Source organism: Mobula birostris, chromosome 9 (genome assembly GCF_030028105.1).
Source record: "Mobula birostris isolate sMobBir1 chromosome 9, sMobBir1.hap1, whole genome shotgun sequence".
In the NCBI taxonomy this organism is placed as follows: Eukaryota; Metazoa; Chordata; class Chondrichthyes; order Myliobatiformes; family Myliobatidae; genus Mobula; species Mobula birostris.
In genome coordinates this window covers 133015668-133038522 of record NC_092378.1, presented here as the reverse complement: position 1 = coordinate 133038522, position 22855 = coordinate 133015668, and the positions used below count along the sequence as shown (strand labels likewise).

General features: G+C 40.6%; 1 protein-coding gene across 1 annotated transcript in view; it reads right to left on the bottom strand.

Annotated features, from left to right (window-relative positions):
* ercc4 (excision repair cross-complementation group 4) overlaps nt 1-22855 on the bottom strand; it is a 49820-nt gene that overhangs the window by 5735 nt on the left and 21230 nt on the right. The window contains exons 4-8 of the mRNA XM_072268852.1: nt 22150-22357; nt 19107-19287; nt 13424-13555; nt 8614-8724; nt 6971-7550 (exon numbers count right to left, since the gene is read on the bottom strand). Coding sequence (XP_072124953.1) covers nt 6971-7550; nt 8614-8724; nt 13424-13555; nt 19107-19287; nt 22150-22357 — 1212 coding nt within the window. The remainder of the gene's footprint in view (nt 1-6970; nt 7551-8613; nt 8725-13423; nt 13556-19106; nt 19288-22149; nt 22358-22855) is intronic.

Genomic DNA, 22855 nt, shown 5'->3' with positions numbered 1-22855 from the left:
TCTGGATCATTGGCACCGACTGGAACTGGAGCTCTGAATTGATGCATAACATTTGGAAATGACCTGATTCATAAATTCCTGGGAAGTAAGTCTTTGACATCAAGTAATCTTTACTTTTTACTAAAATGTTTACATTTTCCATTAAAACTGTGAGCTACTGTAGAGGCATTATCCTGACAATATGTATTTATAGAGATGAAATAGCTCTAGCACAGTTAGCTATATAACCTGCAATTCTCTGTGCTTGTGTGCTCTGACAATTACAAATGCACAAGTTATTTCTGCACAGCAAATAATGCCCAAGTTAACCCAAAGAGCTTTTACTTTGCCTCTTCATGGCTTCCAGTTAATTAGACTACACGTTAATAAACCTGAAGGACAGGAAACAAGAGAACATGGAATAGCACAGCACAAGATCAGGCCCTTTGACACCAATGGTCCAGCTAACTAATCCCTTCTGCCTACACAATCTCCATATCCTTGTTTGTCCTGTGCATTCATATACACGTCTAACAGCCTCTTCAATACCTCTTATATTTGCCTCCACCAACAACCCCCCCCCCACCGCCCAGGCTGTATATCCTTCATGTAAAAAACTTGAACCTCAGCTTCAGTTCCAAGTTATCTTGTAGCAAGATCAATGCCTCCTCCATCCTTTCTGTTAATTCCTCGTTACTAGTGTTCAGGAACCCAATCTGGAATTTGGATCAAGTGAAGATCCTGAAATCTCTCTGAAGTCTTTATATGCAGCTCACCCAGGTGGGCACAGTATATTGAAGATCATCAACTGGTATTCTTTCTTTCTATTCCACCTTAGAGTCTCAGAAACTGGAAAGGTCACAATGGCTAATGTTCCACTTAAATAGGGTTGCCTTGGACAGAAATGCGGAGACGGCTGATTTGACTTTCGTAACATACAAAGATGCCTGGCACATTTTTATCAGAGTGTATAAGTAATACACCTTGAGATTTGTTTGCTTACAGGCAGCCACAAAGCAAGAAACCCAAATAACCCAATTTAAAAAATGACTATAACCCCCGTGCTGAGAGAGAGAAAAAAACCACACACATCATGTAAACATAGGAGTAAACAAGAGCATTCCGAATTAGACTGAGTCCTTAGATCCACCCCCTGGAGTAGATCTAAGCCACAATCTCAGTTCATCATATTAGCGGGGCAAAAACGCTGTGAAACTCACAGAGACGACAGCTGCTGGGGCAGTTTACAGCCTTGGTGCCCCAGCATTGCATGAGAGCGAGCAAAATCAGCCTGACCCTTGCCTCCAGTCTTGACACTTGGGCTTTCCAGTCTATCTGGACCAGCGTTTAGACTGTCCAAGCTCTGGGTAGTGCCCTGCTCTCGGACCCGGATCCCAGCGCAGTGACACGCTTGGGTCACACAGCTCTAAACCGTCCTCGATCTCACCAGATCGGCTTGGTGCTTGGAGCAATCCAGCCTCGCACCTAGATTAGGCATGTGGCATCGAAACTCTTCTGCATCGACTCCTCTCCAAATTGTTCACTCCAAGAGCCACAGCGATAACAAATCCGTCTGCGACCCCACCTTGAACACTTTGTGCTTTGGCTTTGCGATACACCAGCATAGCTCATCCTTCGAATTAGCTTCATCTCTGCTTGCTTCTTCATTGTTTGTGGTGATAGATGACCACAATTTACTTCAGAAAAGTTATTATTAGTAATGTTAGCAATTAGTAATGTTTTCTGAACGAGTAAGCTGTTGCACAACTTCAGTAGCACCATCTTAAACTAGATCACATCAGTTCCTTGCAAATGAAGATTGATTTCATTAAACTTTGTGAATAATTCTGACAAATAAGCCATGTCATGCCTAATATTCTTGAGTTGAATACTGAATAAAACAATTGAGTCTTCAAAGAATTTTATCACAGTTTCAAAAAGCACATAAAAGCATTTCAGGCAATTTCCTTTTGAGAGCCATCTGACTTCTTTGTGCAACTGCAAGCATTCAAACTTCATCATTCTCAAAACAAAACTCCTGAGTAGTCCAAGAATTGAGAGCATGGGACTTGATTTTATCTACTGATGTGATAACAGTATTTAATGATTTGTGCGGCTGATCATTTAGGTTTTTTTGCGACAAGATGTTGCCTGTGAATTACAAAGTGAATGGTAAATGTGTTAAGTACAGATTTTTTCAAGAAATAAAAATCCCATGATGACATCCTGTCATTGATGGTGCCCCATCTGTTGCATAAGCAAGAATGTTGGTGAGCGGAATGTTCTTTTCTTTGAAATATTGACTCCCTCTTCATATCTGTTTCCGGTCCCCTTGCAAATAGTAACTCTTGAATCATGCTTTCATCTTTTATGAAGCAAACATAATCAAGAAGCAAAAGTTTGATGCCTGGCAAAGTTATCTGCAAATTCTGGTTTCCTAAGTATTTTGCACAATGTATCATCCACATTCTGAGACATTTCATTTATTTGTCTTTGAACAGAGTTCTCACTGAGCAGAATCACTTTAATACTTTGGTCTGGTGACTTACGTAAAACTGTACTCAAAACCTTCCTTACTGCTGGCAGAATCAGTTTTTCTACAATTGTATGGTAGTTTCCATATTTAGCAATGACAAATGAAGTCTGTACAGTAAACTGTCATTGTTTTGTTGTGAAGTATCTTGTTTCTGGAAGTTTTCATGAAGTGATGGAAAATAAGCCAAGTTCTTGTTCACTTTATCAGAGTATTATCTTCAATTGATCAAGGAGCTTGGACAGTTTCATTGCCTCATTTGAAAAAAAAGCTTTTTCATACAACAGACACATTGGCTGCTGTTGTTTGCTTGATGCTGGTATAAATTCATATTTCAGATACTCCACACCAAACTGTCTACACTTCTTTTTGTTTGGTCTTCTCCTGCCATTTTTAGTATGGATTAATGACCATGGTCAATCGCCTATTGTCTAACCTCAAGTGCTGCTCTAGGAAAGTTATGACATCATCATAGTTCAGGTAAAATCTGACTCTCGGCCTGAAGGTATATAAAGTAGGACAGTGATACCTCGTTTGGGCCATGGGCTAGAGAAAGTCAGTCAAGACCAGCTGAAAGGCAGATTCTGAACTTTACCCAATTGAACATGGGAATTGTACTAGCTTTCACTGTAGTACAGTAGAGAATGGCAATAATACACAAGCTGGGCCCAGAAATAACACAATTTCTACAGTCCAAGTTTCTCATGGTATGCCATATACAGGAGTGTCCCATTGCTTTTCAAAAACTATACCGCACTATCTAAATAAGCAATATCTAAGAGAACGACGGATTAGCAAGAGATGAGGTGACTACATGATCATTGTATTCAAGGACAGGAAACTCTGGCAAGCCATCATCCAAGAAGGAACAGCAACTTTTGAAGCCAACAGATGTGCAGAATTAGAAGAAAAGAGAAGAAAATGGAAAGAGAGGCCGCAACAACCAAAGCCCGATCTGCCATCTGGAACTACCTGTCCTGAATGTGGAAGAACTTTCAAAGCCAAGATTGGACTCATAAGCCATTTGAGAGCCCATAAGTAAATCAACAGAACGAAGACCATCATCCTCGACCTCGAGGGATAGCCATGACGACGAATCAACTATGAGACACTGAATATCAAGTGCTTATAATAAGTAATTAGTTTCTCAAATTAAGCCTGTAATCTCTCAGCTGCTGCTCTTGCTACCAAGTGCTCTCCCCCCCCCCACCGCTCCCGGGGGTGGGGGTGGGGTGATATCTCCCACTTTAGAAACCACTGCTCTAGATACAAACTAACTATAAAGCTGCAAACACGAGGAAATCTGCAGATGCTGGAAATTCAAGCAACACACATAAAAGTTGCTGGTGAATGCAGCAGGCCAGGCAGCATCTCTAGGAAGAGGTACAGTCGACGTTTTGGGCCGAGACCCTTTGTCAGGACTAACTGAAAGAAGAGCTAGTAAGAGATTTGAGATCTTTCCTCTTCTAGAGATGCTGCCTGGCCTGCTGCGTTCACCAGCAACTTTTATGTGTGTTGCTATAAAGCTGCAACATAACTTCCCAACTCTTAATTCATTTCCTCAACTAACAAAGACAAGCATGCTTTCTTTAACACTTTATCAAGCTGCATAGCTACTTTTAGGGAGCTATGGACTTGGATCCCACAATACCTCTGCACATCAACATTGCTAAGAATCTTGTCAATAACAATATACTGTCTCTACATTTGATCTCACCAATTGCAATACTTTATATTTGTCTGGTTTAAACTCCATCTGCCATTTTTCCAAATGAACTATGTCCTGCTGTATCCTTGCCAATCTTCTATGCTACCCACCACACCACCAATCTTTGTATCAAATGCAAAATTACTAATCCACCCATCTCTGTTTTCATCCAGCCAGTCCCAGCTACCTCCTAACTTATATAGGCTAGCCAATTCTGAATCCCCCATAATTGGGAATAGTTTGAGAAAAAGTGTTGATTCTTTATATGAATATTTCATGCCCAAAGAAAACTATATACTTATTACTATTTATTTCAGGCAAAAGGTTATCCTAATGTGATAAGTAATCATCCAACTAGCTGTGCATTTGCAAATTCTATCTTTTCACACTGTGAATTGACAATTACAGTATCTGAATAAAAAATGACCATGAACGCACTGGCATATTACAGTAATCTATCTGGTTCAATGATTTCAGTTAATAAGTTCTGCATAGAACAGTACAGCATAATACAAGCACTTAGGCTCACAATATTGTGCTGACCTTTTAACTTACTCCAAGATCAATCTAATCCTTCCATCCCACATAGCTCTTCACTTTTCTTTCATCATGTGTCTCTTTAAGTCTCTTAAATATCCCTAATGTATCTGCCCCTATCAGCACCCTCTGGCAGTACATTCCATGCACTTAGCACTCTGTGTGTAAAAAACCTACCTCTGACATTCCCCCTATACCTTCCTTCAATCACCTTAAAAGTATGAACTCTTGTACTAGCCATTGCGTGGGGGAAAAGGTGCTGGCTGCCCATTCTGTCTATGCCTCTTATCATCTTATACAACTTTATTAAGTTGCCTGTCATCCTGCTCCGTTCCCAAGAGAAAAGCCCTACCTTTCTTCAAAAGACATGCTCTCTAGTCCAGGTAGCATCCCGGCCGATCTCCTCTCTAAAGCTTTGACGTCCTTCCTATAATGAGGCAATCAGAACTGAGCACAATTCTCCAATTGTGGTCTACCGAAGTTTTATAGAGTTGGAACATTAACTAGCTCTTGAACTCAATGCCCCAACTAATGAAGGCCAACACACCACACTCGTTGCTAACCAGCCCATTGGCTTGTGTGGCAACTTTGAGGGATCTATGGATGAACACCACGAGATCTCTCTGTTCCTCCACGCTGCTAAGAATCCTGCCATTAACTTTGTACTCTGTGTTCAAGTATGACCTTCCAGAGGATATCACTTCATATTTTTCTGGATTGAACTCCTCCTGCCATTTGTCAGGCCAGCAGTGCATCCTACGACCCATTGTAACCTATGACAACCTTCTTCATTATCCACAACACCACTAACTTTTGTGTCATCTACAAACGCCCTTCCACTCCCTCATCTAAGTCATTTATAACAATCATAAAAAGAACATCATCTGAGAATACCTCAGAGCTTTAAAGACAACACTCTAAAAGTATTGTAAAGCAGGCAAGGAGGAGTGAATTTGAGCAGACACATCCTGCAATCAGCAATAAGTGATCATGTAATAATTGAAACTCAAAATAAATACAGACATTGAAGGTTTGAAATAAAGTAACAAAAATGTTAGAAACACTCTGTATGTCAGGCAGAATCTGTGGAAAGAGAATCAGAATTAGACCTTCAGGTCAAAGCCCCTTCATTAGAATTGTTGCAGAGAGAAAATAAATTTGTTTAATCTTGCAGAGGAAACAAGGGTGAAATGGATAAGACAAAGGACATCTCTTCTGAAGGCCAAGGCCAGAGTTGCTATGATGATCCACTGTACATGAAGCAGACTGTTAGATTAATAGTTGAGAGTCAGTAAGCCAATGAACGAAAAGACATGTAAAAAGCGCAAAATGCAGGTTAGAGCCAAACAGATCAAACAGTGTTTATGGAGTAATAGGGGTTGAGTTAATCTTACAACAGAACCCATCAGCTCTGCTCTTAATACAGAGAAAACAAGTTACTTGAAACTTTTGAATATGATAGCACATTATGAAGGCTGCAACATGACAAGATGGAAACACAGTTACATTAGCTCTGCTGGAACAGTGCAGGAAACCACAGACAGATAAGCAAAAATGGAGTGAGCTGGAAAATTAAAGTGACTAGACAACTCAATGTTAACCCTGTGGACTAAACAAACGTGCAATGGAAAGTCAACCATTAGAAGAAGCCACATGCAAGCCAGTTCTGCTATGAAGTTATTCATCAGTAATTCATCACTGCCTGATGTCCTGCACATTTTCAGCATTCTTCCTCTGGGTTCAGGTCTCAGGAACAGCTCTGACCTGTGTTTTTATATGTCACATTGTTTTGTTTTCTCTCTACCTGCCCTCTTTAATCTACTAACCTGATAGTCCATAAACAATGGGAAAGCTTGAGAATGCCACCAACCTCAGATTATCTTCCAAAATTAAATTTGCTTGGAACTCCAGTGGATATCAGACTAACACTGCAACAATTATGGCACCAAACCTGGAGCTGCAGGTTGAGGGATCATATCCAAGAAATCTTCACTCTTCCTCACATGGTTTAGTAATAACTCCAGCTCACAAATGTAGTTGATTCTTAATGTTTTTTTTAAGTGCCATTAGGTTATTTGATTATGGAAAAAACACTTAAAAATGCAACAGCAATTAGTGGTGAGCAATAAGCATTACCAGCATCCCCTTTCCTCTGAGAACAAACAAGCACCAGTTTCACGTTTAAGAAGACTGAACATCAGGAACATAATTACCTCAGTGGCTTCCCTGTCCTGCTTGCCCTGAATATCTCAAGCTGACGAACGAATGACAGTTCTGCATCATACAGTATAACATAACGGGGTTCGATTTCATGTAGTACACGTGACAGACTATATGGATCATTACAGCCATGTAAAGGATGGAGGATAATGAGTGGCTCCTTTAGGATTCCATAGCAGGCATCTGTTGGCAAGTTCAACACCATACCATCAACTTCTGTTTCTTCACTGCTATGTTCCATACTAACACTTCCATAATCTTCTTTCTCCTTCTCTTCCGTAGAATCCTCCTTAATTTCTCTTCCAACCATTTGAGTCAGTGTTAGTTCTGGTTTCTTTTTTTTGACAGCCTCTGTTTTTGCCTTCTTCAGTTTAGGGCCATTTCCAGACTTCGGTCGTGCCTTGGATTTGCCAGGCTTATTTTTTACAGTGACTGTCTTTAAATACTCAGCCTTCTCGTTCTTCCCAAACGTTTTATTATAGAGTTTCATTAAAAGGGCCTCTGTTCCAATGGTGATGTATTCCTTCAACTGTGCGCAGGTCTGATCATCGCTGGCACAGATCAGTACATGACCTACAGGCAAGCAAGAGAAAAGGCTACAGTAGTCATACAAACTATAGCATGCCTTCACCTGTTATTTTGATTTCTATATTAATCCTATATTTTACATTCAGTTTTCTTGCTATCTGTTCAAATTTCACATTCCATTAATTTTCACTTTTCCTTATTTTGCCGTAGTTTTTGAGTTATGTCAGGATTTACAACATCCAGGCTATTTCATCTATTTTATACTCTGATGATAATGGTCTTTTTAATTGCCTTCATTTTAAACGGTGAAATGTAAACTTCTCCAGGCAGTAAAAGGCACCACAAATGTATGGCGTTGATTTTATAAAGTCTGATGACCAAATAATTGCCCTCATCTGTATTTATTTCTAGTTTGTATTGCTTCAGTGTTTTTATATCAATTCTTTCACTCTTCTGTTTCTAAAGCAAGTATGTTTTAAAGGCTCAATACATGACTGAAAACCAAAGTGCATATACAGCATCAGCAGTAAAGCCTAAACATTTATATTCAATTTATATTCAGCTTCTACATAAGCTAACTTGCTGGATTCAGGTACAGTAAATGGCACAATTTATTTCTCTTTTAGAGTGTTAATCATTCTTACTAACATGTAGTGTCCATAGACAAAATAGAATGGTTTTATTTGTAAACCACATAGCTTGGACCAAATTAGCACCATGCCAGTCCGAGAGAATGGGTTGTGCATATTTATGCAGCAATTGTTGGCATCATGTAGCAGCAGGCTTTAGAAAACAAAAACTGCCTGGATCTCACAAGCAATAAAATGGAATATCTTTTTTCTATATACGTATGTACTCTACTCATAAATTACTTATCCTTGGAACAAATTCAATATTCAACAACATTTCATGGACAATTACCAATGTACCCCAGTCCTAGTTGTCTGCTAAAACCCTCCCAAAACCTTAAAGCTTTTCATGTAGAAACCTGTACCATCTAGACTTGTCCTTCTCATGGGATTCACACAATCACTACCTATACATACATTCTGAAGATAGGCAAATAAAAAGAAGGCATTCAATTCTTCTAGCTTTTTATCCAGCTCACCAGAGTCAGTCGGTTCTTCACTGGGTTCATTTTCCCTTTTTATCTCTGTTAACACTTCACTCAATGCTTCCCACTTTGGATTTGGCTCCAGGACAAGTTCCTTCTTTTCCTCTAAAGAAAGTAAAAGGCAGATATTTAAAAAGCATTTTTCACAACCTAAGTTCAACACAACCAGAGTACCTTCAATGTTCAAAGTAAATTTATTATCGAAGTATGTACAGTATATGTCACCATATACAACCCTGAGATTACTTTTCTTGCAGGCATTCACAGTAAATATAAGAAACACAATAGAATCAATTAAAGATCACACTCAATAGGCTAGACAAACAACCATTATGCAAAAGATACCAAACTGTGCAAACACAAAAATAATAAATAAATAAGCAGTAACTATCAAGAACATGAGATGAAGAGTCCTTGAAAGTCAGTCCATAGGTCGTTGGAACAGTTCAGTGATGGGGTGAGTGAAGTTATCCCTTTTGATTAAGAGCTTGATGGTTGAGGCGTAATAACCATACCTAAAACTGATGGGTGTAGGTCCTGAGGCTCCTGTATCTTCTTCCTGATGGCAGCAATGAGAAGAAAGGATGGCCTGGATGGTGAGAGTCCTTGATGATAGATACTGCTTTCCTGTGACAGCACTACATGCAGATGTGCTCAATGGTGGGGAGGGCTTTACACATGATACTGAGCCAAATCCACTCCTTTCTGTAGGATTTTCTGTTCAAGGGCATCGATGTTTCCATATCAAGCTGTGATGCAACTAATCTCCACCTCACATTCACAGAAGTTTGTCACAGTTTTAGATGCTATGCTGAATCTTTGCAAACTTTTAAGAAAATAGAGGTGCGGTTGTACTTTCTTCATAATGGCATGTACATGCTAGTTTCAGGGACAGATCCTCTGAAATAATAACACCCAGGAATTTGAAGTTGCTGACCCTTTCCACCTCTGATCCCTCGATGAGGACTGGCTCATGTTCCTCCTTTTTTTTTTGGCATGTGCGTGCGTGCGTGTGATGATGTCTTTTTCAAGCCTTTACAAGGCATGGAGCGAGAGAGAGACTGTGTGGCGCGCCACTCCTCACACAGACATTTTGACAGTATTTTTCCAGTTTATTTTACGAGGTTGAGTTGCGATCTTGACACTCAACCTGGCACAGATGGAAAGCATACTCGGGAGCGGCCCTGACTGGATTCGAACCTGGGAATCTCCGTTCTGGGGTCCGGCCCTCATGGACCTCCTAAGGTCAATAATCAAATCCTTGGTCTTGCTGATGTTGAGTGAGAGGTTGCTGTTGTGGCCAGATTTTCAATCTCTTTCTGATATGTTGATTTGTCACCACCTTTGATTCAGCCAACGACAGTGGTGTCATCAGCAAACTTAAATGTGGCATTGGAGCTGTGCTTAGCCTCACATTCGTGCAGAAAGCGAGTAGAGCAGAGGGCTAAGCACACAACCTTGCAGCGCACCTGTGCTGATGAGAAATTGTGAAGGAGATGCTGCCAATCAGGAATATCTGAAGACTGCAAGTAAGAAAATCAAGGATCCAAGATCTTGAAGCTTATTGATTAGTTTTGAGGCAATGATAGTATTGAATGCCAAGCTGCAGTTGATAAAGAGCATCTGATATATGTGTCTTTGTTGTCCAGATGTTCTAGGATTGAGTGAAGAGGCAATGAAATAGCATTAGTTGTGGACCTGTTGTCCTGGTAGGAAAATTGGAGTGGATCCAAGTTGTTTCTCAAGCAGGAGATATGTTTCATCACCAACCTCTCAAAGCAGTTCATCACAGTGGATGTAAGTGCTACTGGATGATAGCCATTGAGGCAGGTTACCATATTCTTCTTAGGCACTAGTATAATTGAAGTCATCTTGAAGCAGATGGCTATCTCATACTGCCAAAGCGAGAGGTTTAAAGATATCGGTGAACACTCCAGCAAGTTGATCAGCACAGGTCTTCAGTACTCGGCCAGACACCTCGTCTGGGGCAGATGCCTTCTGTGGGTTCACTTTCCTGAAGGATACTCTCACGTCAGCCTCAGAAACTGAAATCACAGACTCCTCGGGATCTACAGGAGTTTGGGAAGGCTCCCCTATGTTTTGACTGTCAAAGCAAGCACAAAAGGCATTGAGCTCATCTGGGAGTGAAGCCTTGTTATCACCTATGTGGCTTGTTTTCACTTTGTAAGAGGAGATAGCATACAAACACTGATACAGCTGTTGAATATCCTTGAGTAAAACTTGAGATTCAAGTTTTGCCTGGAATTGCTGCTTTGAACATGAAATGGCTTTCTGGAGATCATACCTGGATGACTTATATTTTTCTTGGTTGCCAGACCTGAATGCCATTGAGCTGGGTCTCAGCAGGGGTTCATCCACGGCTTCCGGCTGGCTGAGGAAGACTCTAAGTGATTTTATGGGGACACAATATGACTTGTTTTTTTATAAAGTCCATGTCAACCGTGGTGTATTCGTCCAGATCCTCTGATGAGTCTTTGAACATGGCACAGTCCACCAACTCGAAGCCATCCTGTAGTTACTCCTCTGCCAGCTGTGAATACCTCTTTGTGGTCCTTATCTCTGGAGCCTTGCTTTTTAGCCTCTGCCGGTATGCAGATAGGAGGAGGAGAGCCAAGTGATCAGAGTTCCCAAAATGCAGTAATTTCCGTTCCCAGAAATAGAACAGTAGTCATTCCTAATTGCAGTATAGCAGTAGTCGAGTGTGTTAGGTCCCTTGCTGCTGCAAGTTATACGTTGATGATAATTGGACAGAGATTTCTTCAAACAGGCCTGATTGAAGTCCTCCACAATGATTAGAAAGGTGTTGGGGTAGTCTGTTTCTTGCCTTCTCCCAACCAGCAGTCCGGTCCATTCTGTGTATCAAGAAACCCTTGGGTCTTACCAATATACCTGGCATGTCTGGAAAGCACCATGTCTCTGTGAAGCAGAGAACACAGCAATTCCCCATTTCCCTCCGATACAGCAAACTTTTCCTTAGATCCTCAGTATTGTTCTTCAGTGACTGTACATCTGCTAACAAAATGCTGGGTAGATGAAATTTCATACCCCAGCATTTTAGCCTGGCTTGGAGTCCTTCCTTTCTCTCTCTCTACCGGCCGTGGTGATGTATCTTCATCTGCTTAAAGGTGCCGTACCTGAATGCTTGAGGGTTAAGATTGTCAAGTCGCTAGTTCACAAAGACAGTTCAAAAGTACCGTATGAGAGGCTACAGACTGCAGTGAGAGTAATTTACTAGAAATACATTTAGAAATTTTGTAAGCTGCTTGCAACACATTGCCATTTGTGGGGTATATGCTAACTGAATTGTGTATGTCATGTAATAATGACAAGATAATCTGATTCTTTCCAAGTAATTTTAAGAAGGGATAAAACATGAGCAACGACATAGAGGACTCCATGTTGTTCTCCAAAATAATGCCATTGAATATTTTATATCTACCTGAGAGAGTAAGTTGGACCAGGTTTAACAACCTAATTGAAAGATGATTATTTTATTCATTTGGAACAGCACAGGACACTAGTAAAGATTGTTGTACTAAAGACTATGAATTGGGATTTGAATCCACTGTTTCAGAGGCAAAAAGTGGTACCAACATAATTATCTGAGTATAATAGGTGTATAGAGTCATCAGCTACTTGAACTTTTATTTCAGCCATTAAGTAAGAGAAATGCAACCTGAACCTCTGTGCTCATTTAACTTACACAAGTACTTACATACCATCCATACTGATTATTTTGTTACAGTGCACTGATGGAGTTATAGAGTAAAACAAGGTAAGGTAGTGTAATTCAGTCCTGAGGAAAAAACTCCCAAAACTGGGTGTGTTTCCTTTGGATCAGATGAGGTTAAGAGGGGATATGATTGCTGGTGCAGACTGTAGGAAACTTTTCCGCATTTCAGAGGTAGATAAAACTGGAGGACGTAGACTGATGATGGGGGGAGGGGGGAGAGGGGAGATATAGATTGGACTTGGAGGAGAAACTCTCCCCCACCCCCAGAGAGCACGAAGTATCCCGAGAGGGACTTCCCAGAGAGTGTTTGAGGCAGGGTTGCTGACAACATTTAAGTAGTGACTAGGTAAGCACTCGAATTGCTTAGGTGTAGGCAATAGGCCAAGACTGGATTATGGGATTAATGTAGATGGGTGCCCATTGGTTAGCATGGACATGATGGGCCAAACAGACTGTTTCCCCGCTGTGTGACTAAATCTTCTCACATAGGGTGGTGAATCTCTGCAATTCTCTACTCCAGGGGGCAGTAGAGGCAACATTAACAAAGGATTTGAAGTGCAAGTAGTTAATTTGTTTACAGATAATTGTGTGCTGTGTGCAATTGGCACAGAAGAGGCTGCAGCCACAATCATATTGAATGGGCAGGCAGCCTGGAGGAGATAGCTTACTCCCACTTCTATTTTTCTGTCTGGTTTGTGTGCAGGTGCATTATCTTGATCCTCACATGGTGCCTTGCTTTCCGTCAGGCTCTTCTGTGGATTATTATCTAATGCTGAGTTATGAACTATGGCCAAGCACATGTTTGAGCCTTTGCTAGATACATGGCACTCAGCAGCATATGGTCGATTTGTTAGTGTAGTGGCACTATTGCCCTGGCCACAGCACACAAAAGCTCCTCTGGGGAGAGAGAAAGAAAGGATTTCTCACTTTCCACAGGTCAGATTTTACTAATTTCAACAATAAAAAGTTAATTCTGGAAACATACACAACCAGTCAAAAGAGTGTCAATTCAGTGCAGTCCTTAATGCAGCAGAGCAGCAAGTTACACACCTGCCTGGTCTCTTTCTTTTGCTTCAGATTTTGACACACTCTTTGAGAGCTTGAGCTTTGCCTCAGGAAGTTCATAAACTCTGGCACGAGCATTCACAAACATTGTGTTACTGGCATCCAGGAATAACCACCCTGTAAACACAAAATAACAGATATTGAAAAGCCACAAATTCTGTCTAACTAAAATCAAAGCAGAAAATGCTGGAAACGCTCAACATTTGTGTGCCATCTGTGGAGAGAGAAACAGAATTAACATTTCAGGTTAATAATCTTTCATAGATCAGATCATAATGAAAGGTTATCAAACTGAAATGCTTTTACCTCCACAAATGCTGCACCTTAACCAACATTTTCAGTTTTTGTGCTTCATACTCTGCCAAAGGCTGTCAGACAGTGCAGCCTTTTACACAGCCATCTCCTTCCAGCTACAACTAGGGACTCCGGCAACAGCCACTAAAGTGCCATCTGGTCCTGCATAAAGTATGGTGCTGGTAGCAATAGGGATAGATGCAGTAGTATAGCAGCAAAATATTCAAATAATACATTAATTATAGCAATATGTCTTCCCCAGGGTATTTCCCATATTAGCTACAGCAGTGCAAATGCAAATTAAGCTGTTTTTCTTAAGGTAAAGTTTTATTTCTGCCAAGTTCAGCCTTTGATCTAATTTTCACAATATTCAGTGTTTTCATTTAATAAATTTTAAAATGTTCAGGTCAGCAAAACTCTCTCAAAGCATTTGACATGACTAAAATATAACTTCAAAAAAAGTGAGATGATCTGTCTGCCAGTGCTGTGCTAATATCAGTTATTATCACCTCTAATTCCCATCACAACTATGGCAGCTGGGAGAAGGAGGAGCTAATGAAAAATTATTTCTGATCTGATTTTCAGATGTCTCCTCTCTTAATCCTCTGTGAACTGATTTGTCCAAAATGCATTTTGAACTAGCTAGTTTTTTTCCACTTCTACTGAGAATAGCGTTTTTTAAAAATTTTCAGATTTTACTTAAACTCATTTTGATTCTGGTGAAGTGTCCTGGACCTGATATTGTAACAGTTTCTCCTTCCACAAATACTGCCTGATTGCAGAATGTTTTTGAAAGTTTTTTTTAAAATTTAGTTTTCTGGCATCTTTTTGTTTCAGATTTTCATTTCCTATCCAATCGTTGCATGGTTAATTCCAGGTTAAGTGAAAGCACCAGACAAACTACTGGAGGAACTTAACATGTCAAGCAATATCTGTGGAGGCAAAAGGGTAATCAATGTTTTGGTCAAAACTCAGAAGTCCTCATGCAGGGCCTCGACCAGAAATGCACACTGATATAACAAACTGAAATGCTAACACTGCATCCTATACTGAAATGGCCATTTTAATCAAACACCAAATTCTAGATGATTTTTAATGTGGTACAAAGCACACCTCACCCTCATCTCAATTTATCTGTTGCTTTCACTCAACTGAAGAGGCAATTCTCTGCTGCGGCAGCAGATTGTCCGATGATGCTCATGACACCAGTACGCTGTAAATCAGTGAAGATGAATGGATGAGAAGTGGGTAAGGGACTGCTCTATTTTGATACAATTGTGGGAAGATGATGCACTGAAGCTGTGGACTTGAGTTAATTTTGTTTTCAAACATGGTTAAAAATACCCAGCAATGTTCAAATAATAAAGGTAAAACAACTTTCGGTTCATGATTGACATGAATAATTTTTGGACTAAAGGTTTAATTTGCTTATCAGATGTAGCCAGCCTCTTTAAGTGTGTCCATTCAGAATAAGCTGATCAGAATACCAGATACAAACTGAATCATTTTCCTCTATCCTTATTCTGACTGTGGTAGACTGCATGCTTTTGTCACTAACTTCCCGTTCATTTTTCAGAGATTACTGCTTACACAAGGAGGCTGACGGGGGACTTCGTACCATAAGGCAGAATTAAGGCATTTGGTTCATCAAGTCTTCTCCACCATTCCATCATGGCTGATTTATCATCCCTCTCAACCCTACTCTCCTGTCTTCTCCCTTTAACTTTTGTCATCTTCATCAATCAACAACCTATCAACCTCTGTGTTCAATGTACCCAATGACTTAGCCTTCACCACCATTTGTGGTAATAAATTCCACAGAAGCAGTTCCTTCTAGCTCAGAAATTCCTCCTCATCTCTTTTCTAAAGGGATATCTTTGAATTCTGAGGCTGTGTCCTTGGATCCTTGTCTCTCCCACTACATCTTCTCTACATCCACTCTATTTAGACCTATCAATATCTGATAGGTTTCAATGAGATCCCCTCATTATTCTCCAATCTTCAAAGTACAGGCCCATGGCCATCAGGTGCTCTTCATATGTTAACATGAGTATAAAGAGAGTGCAACAGCCAGCTGAGCACTTGATTTGGGATATCCACAGTGATGAGGGAAGGACTCAAGGCTGCATCAGTTAGCTCCTCTCTGTGCATGAGATGCCTTTGGTGGCCACAAGAAGAGGAAGGATGAGCTCTGCTTCACATCCTTCCACTTTATCTGGAACCTCAGCAGTGATGGAAGGACTTGTGACTGCATCAGTGATCTCTCGTGTAAGGTAGGGTGTGTCCCTCCTCTTCCCGTGGTCACCAATGGCCTCTACGTCTAGGTTCGACGTCCAGATTTGGTCTTTGGGTTAAATATAAGGAGTAGCATAACTGAAGATGAGGGTAAGGTTAGGGATCAGGTCATGGATTAGGGCTTAGGGTTAGCGATGAAGGTTAGTTTATAATCTTCTTCACAGACATCATCTTGTCATGGTGGAGAGGTTTATGTGCCCCTGCGATCTGTCTGGAGCTTAGCTCCTGGTAGGGTTACCCATGGTGGTAAGGTCAAGAGAGAGGTTCCAGACAAAGAGTGATCTAACTAAGAGCTCAATGGCAGTGAAGGGACCCCAGTTATCTTGCATTCCATGCCACTGGACCACGCCCTGATCTGTCAAGGACCGTGTGGTGGCTGTCCGGAAATCAGCCTCCCCACATTAAACTGGTTAGTTTCTCCATTAAGGGAATAACCTCTTTTGAGAACATTATACTTGATTCCAGTGACTGTACTCCTACTAAATGTTATAAATTGGGGCATCAGTCAGGAACGAGTTACAGGTTCACCTATACTTCAGGAGTGGTACTTAAGAGTTAGGGATTAGGGTTAGTTTTACTTGTTAGGTTTTGATTGGGAACAGGGTTAGTGTTTATGGTTTGGTTGATGGTTACAAGTTGGGTCAGGGATTAGGGTTCTGGATTGTGTCAGGAAAGGGTTTTGGATTAGACAGTGTTCTCCGCTAAAAAGAGTGAGTGCTGGATCTGTTATCTTGTGTATAATCTCTGGTATCAGGTTGTCTGATCACCAGTCTGGTTCTTTGCAACTTGACTGTATTACTGTAACTGCAAGTTTAGGATGTTCTACACTTCCAAGTCCCTTTGCATCTCAGAATTTTGGATTTTCTCCCCGCTTAGAAAATAGTCTGTACATTTACTTCTACTACCAAAGTACATGACCATGCATTTGCCAACATGTATTTCATTTGCCATTCTCTTGTCCATTCTCCTAATTTGTCTAAGTCTTTCTGCAGCCTACTAGTTTCCTGCCCCTCCACCAATTTTCATATCATCTGCAAACTTGGCAACAAAGCCATCTATTCCATCATTTAAATCATTGACATACAGCATAAAAAGCAGTCCCAACACCGACTCCTGTGGAACACCACTAGTCACTGGCAGCCAACCAGAAAAGGATCCTTTTATTCCCACTCGTTGCCTCCTACCAATCAGCCAATATTCTAACCAAGCCACTTACTTTCTTGTAACGCCATGGGCTCTTAACTTGATAAGCAGCCTCATGTGTGGCACCTTATCAAAAGCCTTTTGAAAGTCCAAATATACAACATCCACTGCATCCCCTTTATGTATCCTGTGTGTAATCTCCTCAAAGAATTCCAACAGGTTCATCTGGCAAGATTTTCCCTTAAGGAAACCATGCTGACTTTGTCCTATCTTGTCCTGTGTCACCAAGTACTCCATAACCTCATCCTTAACAATTGACTGCAATATCTTCCTAACCATTGAGGTCAGGCTAACTGGTCTATAATTTCCTTTCTGCTGCCTTCCTCCTTTCTTAAAGGATGGAGTAACATTTGTAAATTTCCAGTCCTCTGGCACCATGCTAGAGTCCAATGATTTTTTAAAGATGCTCCATAATCTCTACCACCTCCTCTTTCAGGACCCTAGTGCGCAGTGAATCTGGCCCGGGTGACTTATGTACCCTTAGGTCTTTCAGCTTTTTGAGCACCTTCTCCCTTGTAATAGTAACTGCACTCACTTCTCTTCCCTCACACCCTTCAACATTTGGCACACACCTAGTGTCTTACAGAGTTTTGTCAAGGTATCCATTGTCGCCATTTTTTTATGTGCTGTTTTCATGATTACCTGATGTACCTTCTGTCAGCACATCTGTGTGAGCATTTTGTTCACCCCTCATTCTACCATGAGTCTGTTCCCTGGCCTCTTCACAGTTGAGAGATAGATGTATCATCATGGCTTATGTATTCATTTTGGTGTGAGAGATTTATTCCATCAATGCATTACATTCTGTTTAAACTGGTGGATTACCAGCTTGGAAAGTCCAGATCTCCTGAGGATAAGATGTGCGCCAGTCAGGACGAGCATGAGGTTGAAGTGGAGGCTGTGATATCCAGGGATGTGGCATTCAACAGTCATGAAGATGGAGCTTCCCACCAACCCTGTAGAAGTAGACGTCAGCCATCTGGAGGAGTGGTCCCATCCAGGACCTCCAAGTCCAACCCAATGTGCAGAACTCTATGAGAGCCATCATCCTGCTAAGCTAAGCCACCTGATTGGATTGTGGCAAACATTCTTTTTCCTGTGGTTGGTGATGGCTTCACAAATAATAGGAAGGAACTTGCTGATGCTGTCATCACCACTGCTGAGGTTCCTGGTAGAGCCAAGGATAAAAAACTGGACCCCGGGCACAGTGGTTTCAGACAGCCTGAAAGCAAGACGGACTCAATGCATACACTGCTGTTGGTGCACAACGGGGAGAACTCAGCCAGCTGAGTTGCAAGCACTAAGACCCAGAGCCAATCCCAGAATAGAAACGGAACGAAATAGATCTTGAGTCCTTCTCAGATGCAGCAAGTGAGGATATTTCTGCCATTTCATCATGCCAGGCTGAAGGGACACATCAAAGGGTAGCCGCCACCTTACACAGGAGACTATTCTTGTAAATGGGCACAATCTTTTCCCCAGGCAGGAGAGTCTAGAACTAGAGGGCATAAATTTAAGGTGAGATGGGAAGATTTAAAGGAGACACGAGGGCAACTTTTGACCCTCCCACAGAGAGGGTGCTGGTATGTGAGCTGCCAGAGGAAGTGGCAAAGGTAGCTACATTTAAGATGTATTTTAGCAAAACCTGCTTTAATGATGCAAGATACTAAGCAATGCTAAAGCAACACAAGCATGATTCAATGATTCAACACCAAGCAGGGTAAATGAACTCGACTACTTCCCAGCATTGACAACAAATCTGAGAAATAGCTAGAATGACAGTTACTTGTTGAAGATAATTGTTTAATGCTCAAGACATATTTCCTGAATAAATGAACCCAGCCGTAGAATTATCAAGTCTTATTTTCACAATTACCTGAATTCTGGCCAAAAGCTTTCTCAGTGGCCCGCAGAGATTCAAGTAGATTGAGGAAGGTAACACAGTCATATTGGGTTAAATATTGCAATAAGGTACGAAGAATCTTCAAATCCTGTACCAGGGATTTTGTTTTTGCACCAAGCTGGTGCCAAATTGGATCCAAATAGTGACGTATTACCTGGGAATTAAGAAAAATGAGGTTGTTAACAAAGTATTTATTGCTGAGGTAAAATAAAGCAATGCTTAATAGCTTCTTCAAACTTCCTGAATTTATTTTGAAGTGTGCTCAGTCTTTTATTTGGTATACGTGTAATTACTTTGCATAATGTCTTTATCACTATAATCAAGCCTTAGAGAATGTGTCCTTGTTTTGCTGATGGTTGACATGATAGATTCAGCCTACTAAGTGACATGTTACTGGCATTTCAGTTTACCTTTGGGTATCATAGAGCTCATGAACAAAAAGTAAATGGCTCATTTCATATGTAAGTGAAGATGATTCATGATAGATCTGTAATGTGATGAGTTATTTTCCAAAAGAAAATCTCTTTTCAGACAGAGCATGAGTGTAGAGTGACGCATGTACTTTCCTTGCTGCATGGCTGTTTCATATTCACATAATGCTTCAGCCTTTCTAATATACTGATACACTACTTTAGAGAGTTTGAGAAAACTTTGATTGTCACATTACAGAACATTGGAGCTCCTCTCAAGAGAGCTCTCTGATGCACCATATCTTTAATGCTCCACATATTGTATAATTATTATTTTAAGGGAGGATTTCTGAATATTTTATTGTGGAGGGATTTTATGATTGATAATCAAGTTAAACTTTAATCTTATGGGATTAAATACTTAGAACAGAAACAAAATGCACGTGTTTTCAAGCTAGATGAACCAATTTATATAATCCCTGAAAAGCAGAGAAATACAGATACTGGAAATTTGAAATGCACAAAAAAGTGGTCAACTGATCAGTCAGCCTTTGTAGAGGAAACTCCAGTGATGTTTTTGGAGCCACTGAGTATTCACAATACTCCCAATTTGCACATGGTTGCGTCTTTCATATCATAACAATCTCTTAATTAACTACTCTATTAGTCAATCACTATTCAAGGAGGGTGTATGGGGTGTCCAGGGAAGGATAGCTTCTCTGGTGAAGAGGCTTGTCATGTCTATTCCAGAGCAGCTCATTCACCGTTGGTCCCCACCGGACACTCAGCTCTCACCTATGGCTCCAAATAGCTGTGTGCATGCAACAGTGGTCACACCATGGTATACCGCTTCAACAGATGGGCTAAACCAGGTGAGAGTAGCTGGCAGCCTCATACCCCAGTGAGATAGGGACATGTGTGTACTAGCAAGCGAAGTCAGCTCTGGTGGACTGGGCAGATGAGATCTACAGTGAGGTCCAATGGCCAGGAAAGCAGTACTGCAACGCTTCGTGAGGAGCCAAGGACATGACAAGGCACAGAAAATGTCATTCATGGTCACCCACTGCAACCAAGGAAGACCCCAGTTTGTGATGTTTGTTTGTACCACTGGACCTGGACTTCTGAGGTCGAGAGATTGGAACTGCCCCAGTGCAGTGGCTTTTCCACTTTAAAAAAACTCTCGCACAGGTTTCCTGTCATATTTGGACATGACAGACAATCTCCTTAGGTCAAGGAGGGGAACAAAGATCAAGCTGCTGAATGTTGTTTTTCAGCAGGGAACAAGGGAGAGGAACCTGGTCCATAGTCAATGCCATAACATTTTGGAAGGGAGCCAAACAGAAAAAAATACAGAGCCATTAAAAATCTGACAGATGAACAAGGTGACTTTTAGCCCAATAATGAGCAAATTGTACTGTAACTTTTCCTCTAGGAGGAATGGCTAAATTTATGTGAAGTCACGCTGGAGTTTAAATTCTATTCTACACAGGCACTTGACAACCGTAAATGCAAACAGTCTGCTTATTTTGTCTCACGAAGGTGTTGATCGGCCTGCCTTTTAGAAATTTCAAAAAGTGAACATGGAGCTTTGATATCCGATTCACAGTACAAAAGGTTTAATTGCCTTTACCCCTAGGCTATACTATCATGGGGCTTGGTGTTAGGTGGTGAATGTAAACTTAATTATGAAAGAGATGTGAAGGTGAACTTGAGAAATTATTAGGCTAGGCTCGAAATGTGCAGGAGAAAAATAATACAAAACTCTTCATTACAGATAGATCAAAGGAATCACCTATCAAAGCTGTGTCTTTATGCTTGGATTCATAAGCAGGTTTCTCAAATTCACACTCCTCACACAGGACTTCACAAAAAGGAAGAGCAGCAAGATAGCTTGGATATTAAGGTCAATCTACCCTGCAGGCATTTTCTGAAAATTAATTTTATTGGATGGAAAAATTTCATGAGTTTCCAGCATGCATAAATTACAAGACATATTTTATATAGTGTAGAAGTGCCATATTCCAGTCAGAACCGCAATCCTATAGTGTACAAATCTGTATAAATCATAGAACAGTTTTGTTTAAAGGCAGGTGAAAGACTCAAATATTAAAACTTTAGGCAACAAGGCATAGCAAGGAGTATTATGATTCAATTTAAATTCCTTCAAACTTGAAACTTCTGCAACTAAACATTATTCCAATTTTCTCTGGTCCAGAGACCAACCTTGGAACGTCTTTTACCATCTCCAAGGGATTTAATATTTCTGTATTCCCACCATTCTATGTGTCCCCTAGCACCTTCCAACCCCGTCCCAATTTATCTTACTTTTCAGTCCACACAGAGTAATTCTCCATTTAGAATGTTTATCTCTTAGCTGTATGCTTGGAAATGCATCATACAGACCCAAGACCATTCCCAGAACGAACTATATACAATTTAAAGAATAAAGAAAAAAACAAACCAGGTACAGTTGCCCATACAACTCAAATCACTCACCAACAATGAGCTCAAATGAACTACTGCTGCCTCTGGGCAATGGTCCTTGGTCTGCCAATGAAATGCTGAGATATAAAATATTCATCAAAACAAAATTCCACATCACAAACCTTTTCAAAGGACTTTCCAACTGCATTTTCAAGAGACATGTCCTCAACATCCAAAGTTGCATTGTACTGTTTAAGTTCTTTCAAGCAGGCATTCATTACATCCATAATGGCCGTCTGGATAGCCAGCATTGTGGGAGTGAGGGAAACATGCAGCTCTATCACTTCAGGTTTGTGTCTTTCTAGGAAAGAGCTAACTGCAATGTGGAACCTTAATGGAAGAGAGATGTACACCAATGAAAGGGAAATACAACATGTAGTCCATCAAAAAGCAGACTCTTCAAAAAGTAGTTCTATCAGAAAACAATTACAGCAACACACAGCTAAAATTACTGAATTCTGCAATTCCATTGAGAGCGCATGACAAACTTCCATTGAACATCCAATCAAGGCTAGAACCATTTCAACAAGTCATTCATCGTTTGTGCTGGAAATCCCCAAAAGTGTATTTATTTAGAGATTTTACCAATTACAGCTTTCAGAACAAATAAACTAATCATAAAGCTTGGAGAGACCAAATTGCAGGGTTGACATTAAACATTATTATTCAAAAGCTGTTTGACATCTCTACTTCTGGAGGTCAGCACGGAATTAAAGTGTTGACATTTAGTATGAGTTTGGTATTAAAATAAGCCAATAAAAAAGTAAGATCATACACTTGAAATTGTATCACCTCCATGTAAGAGTAACTGATCTAAACATATGGATA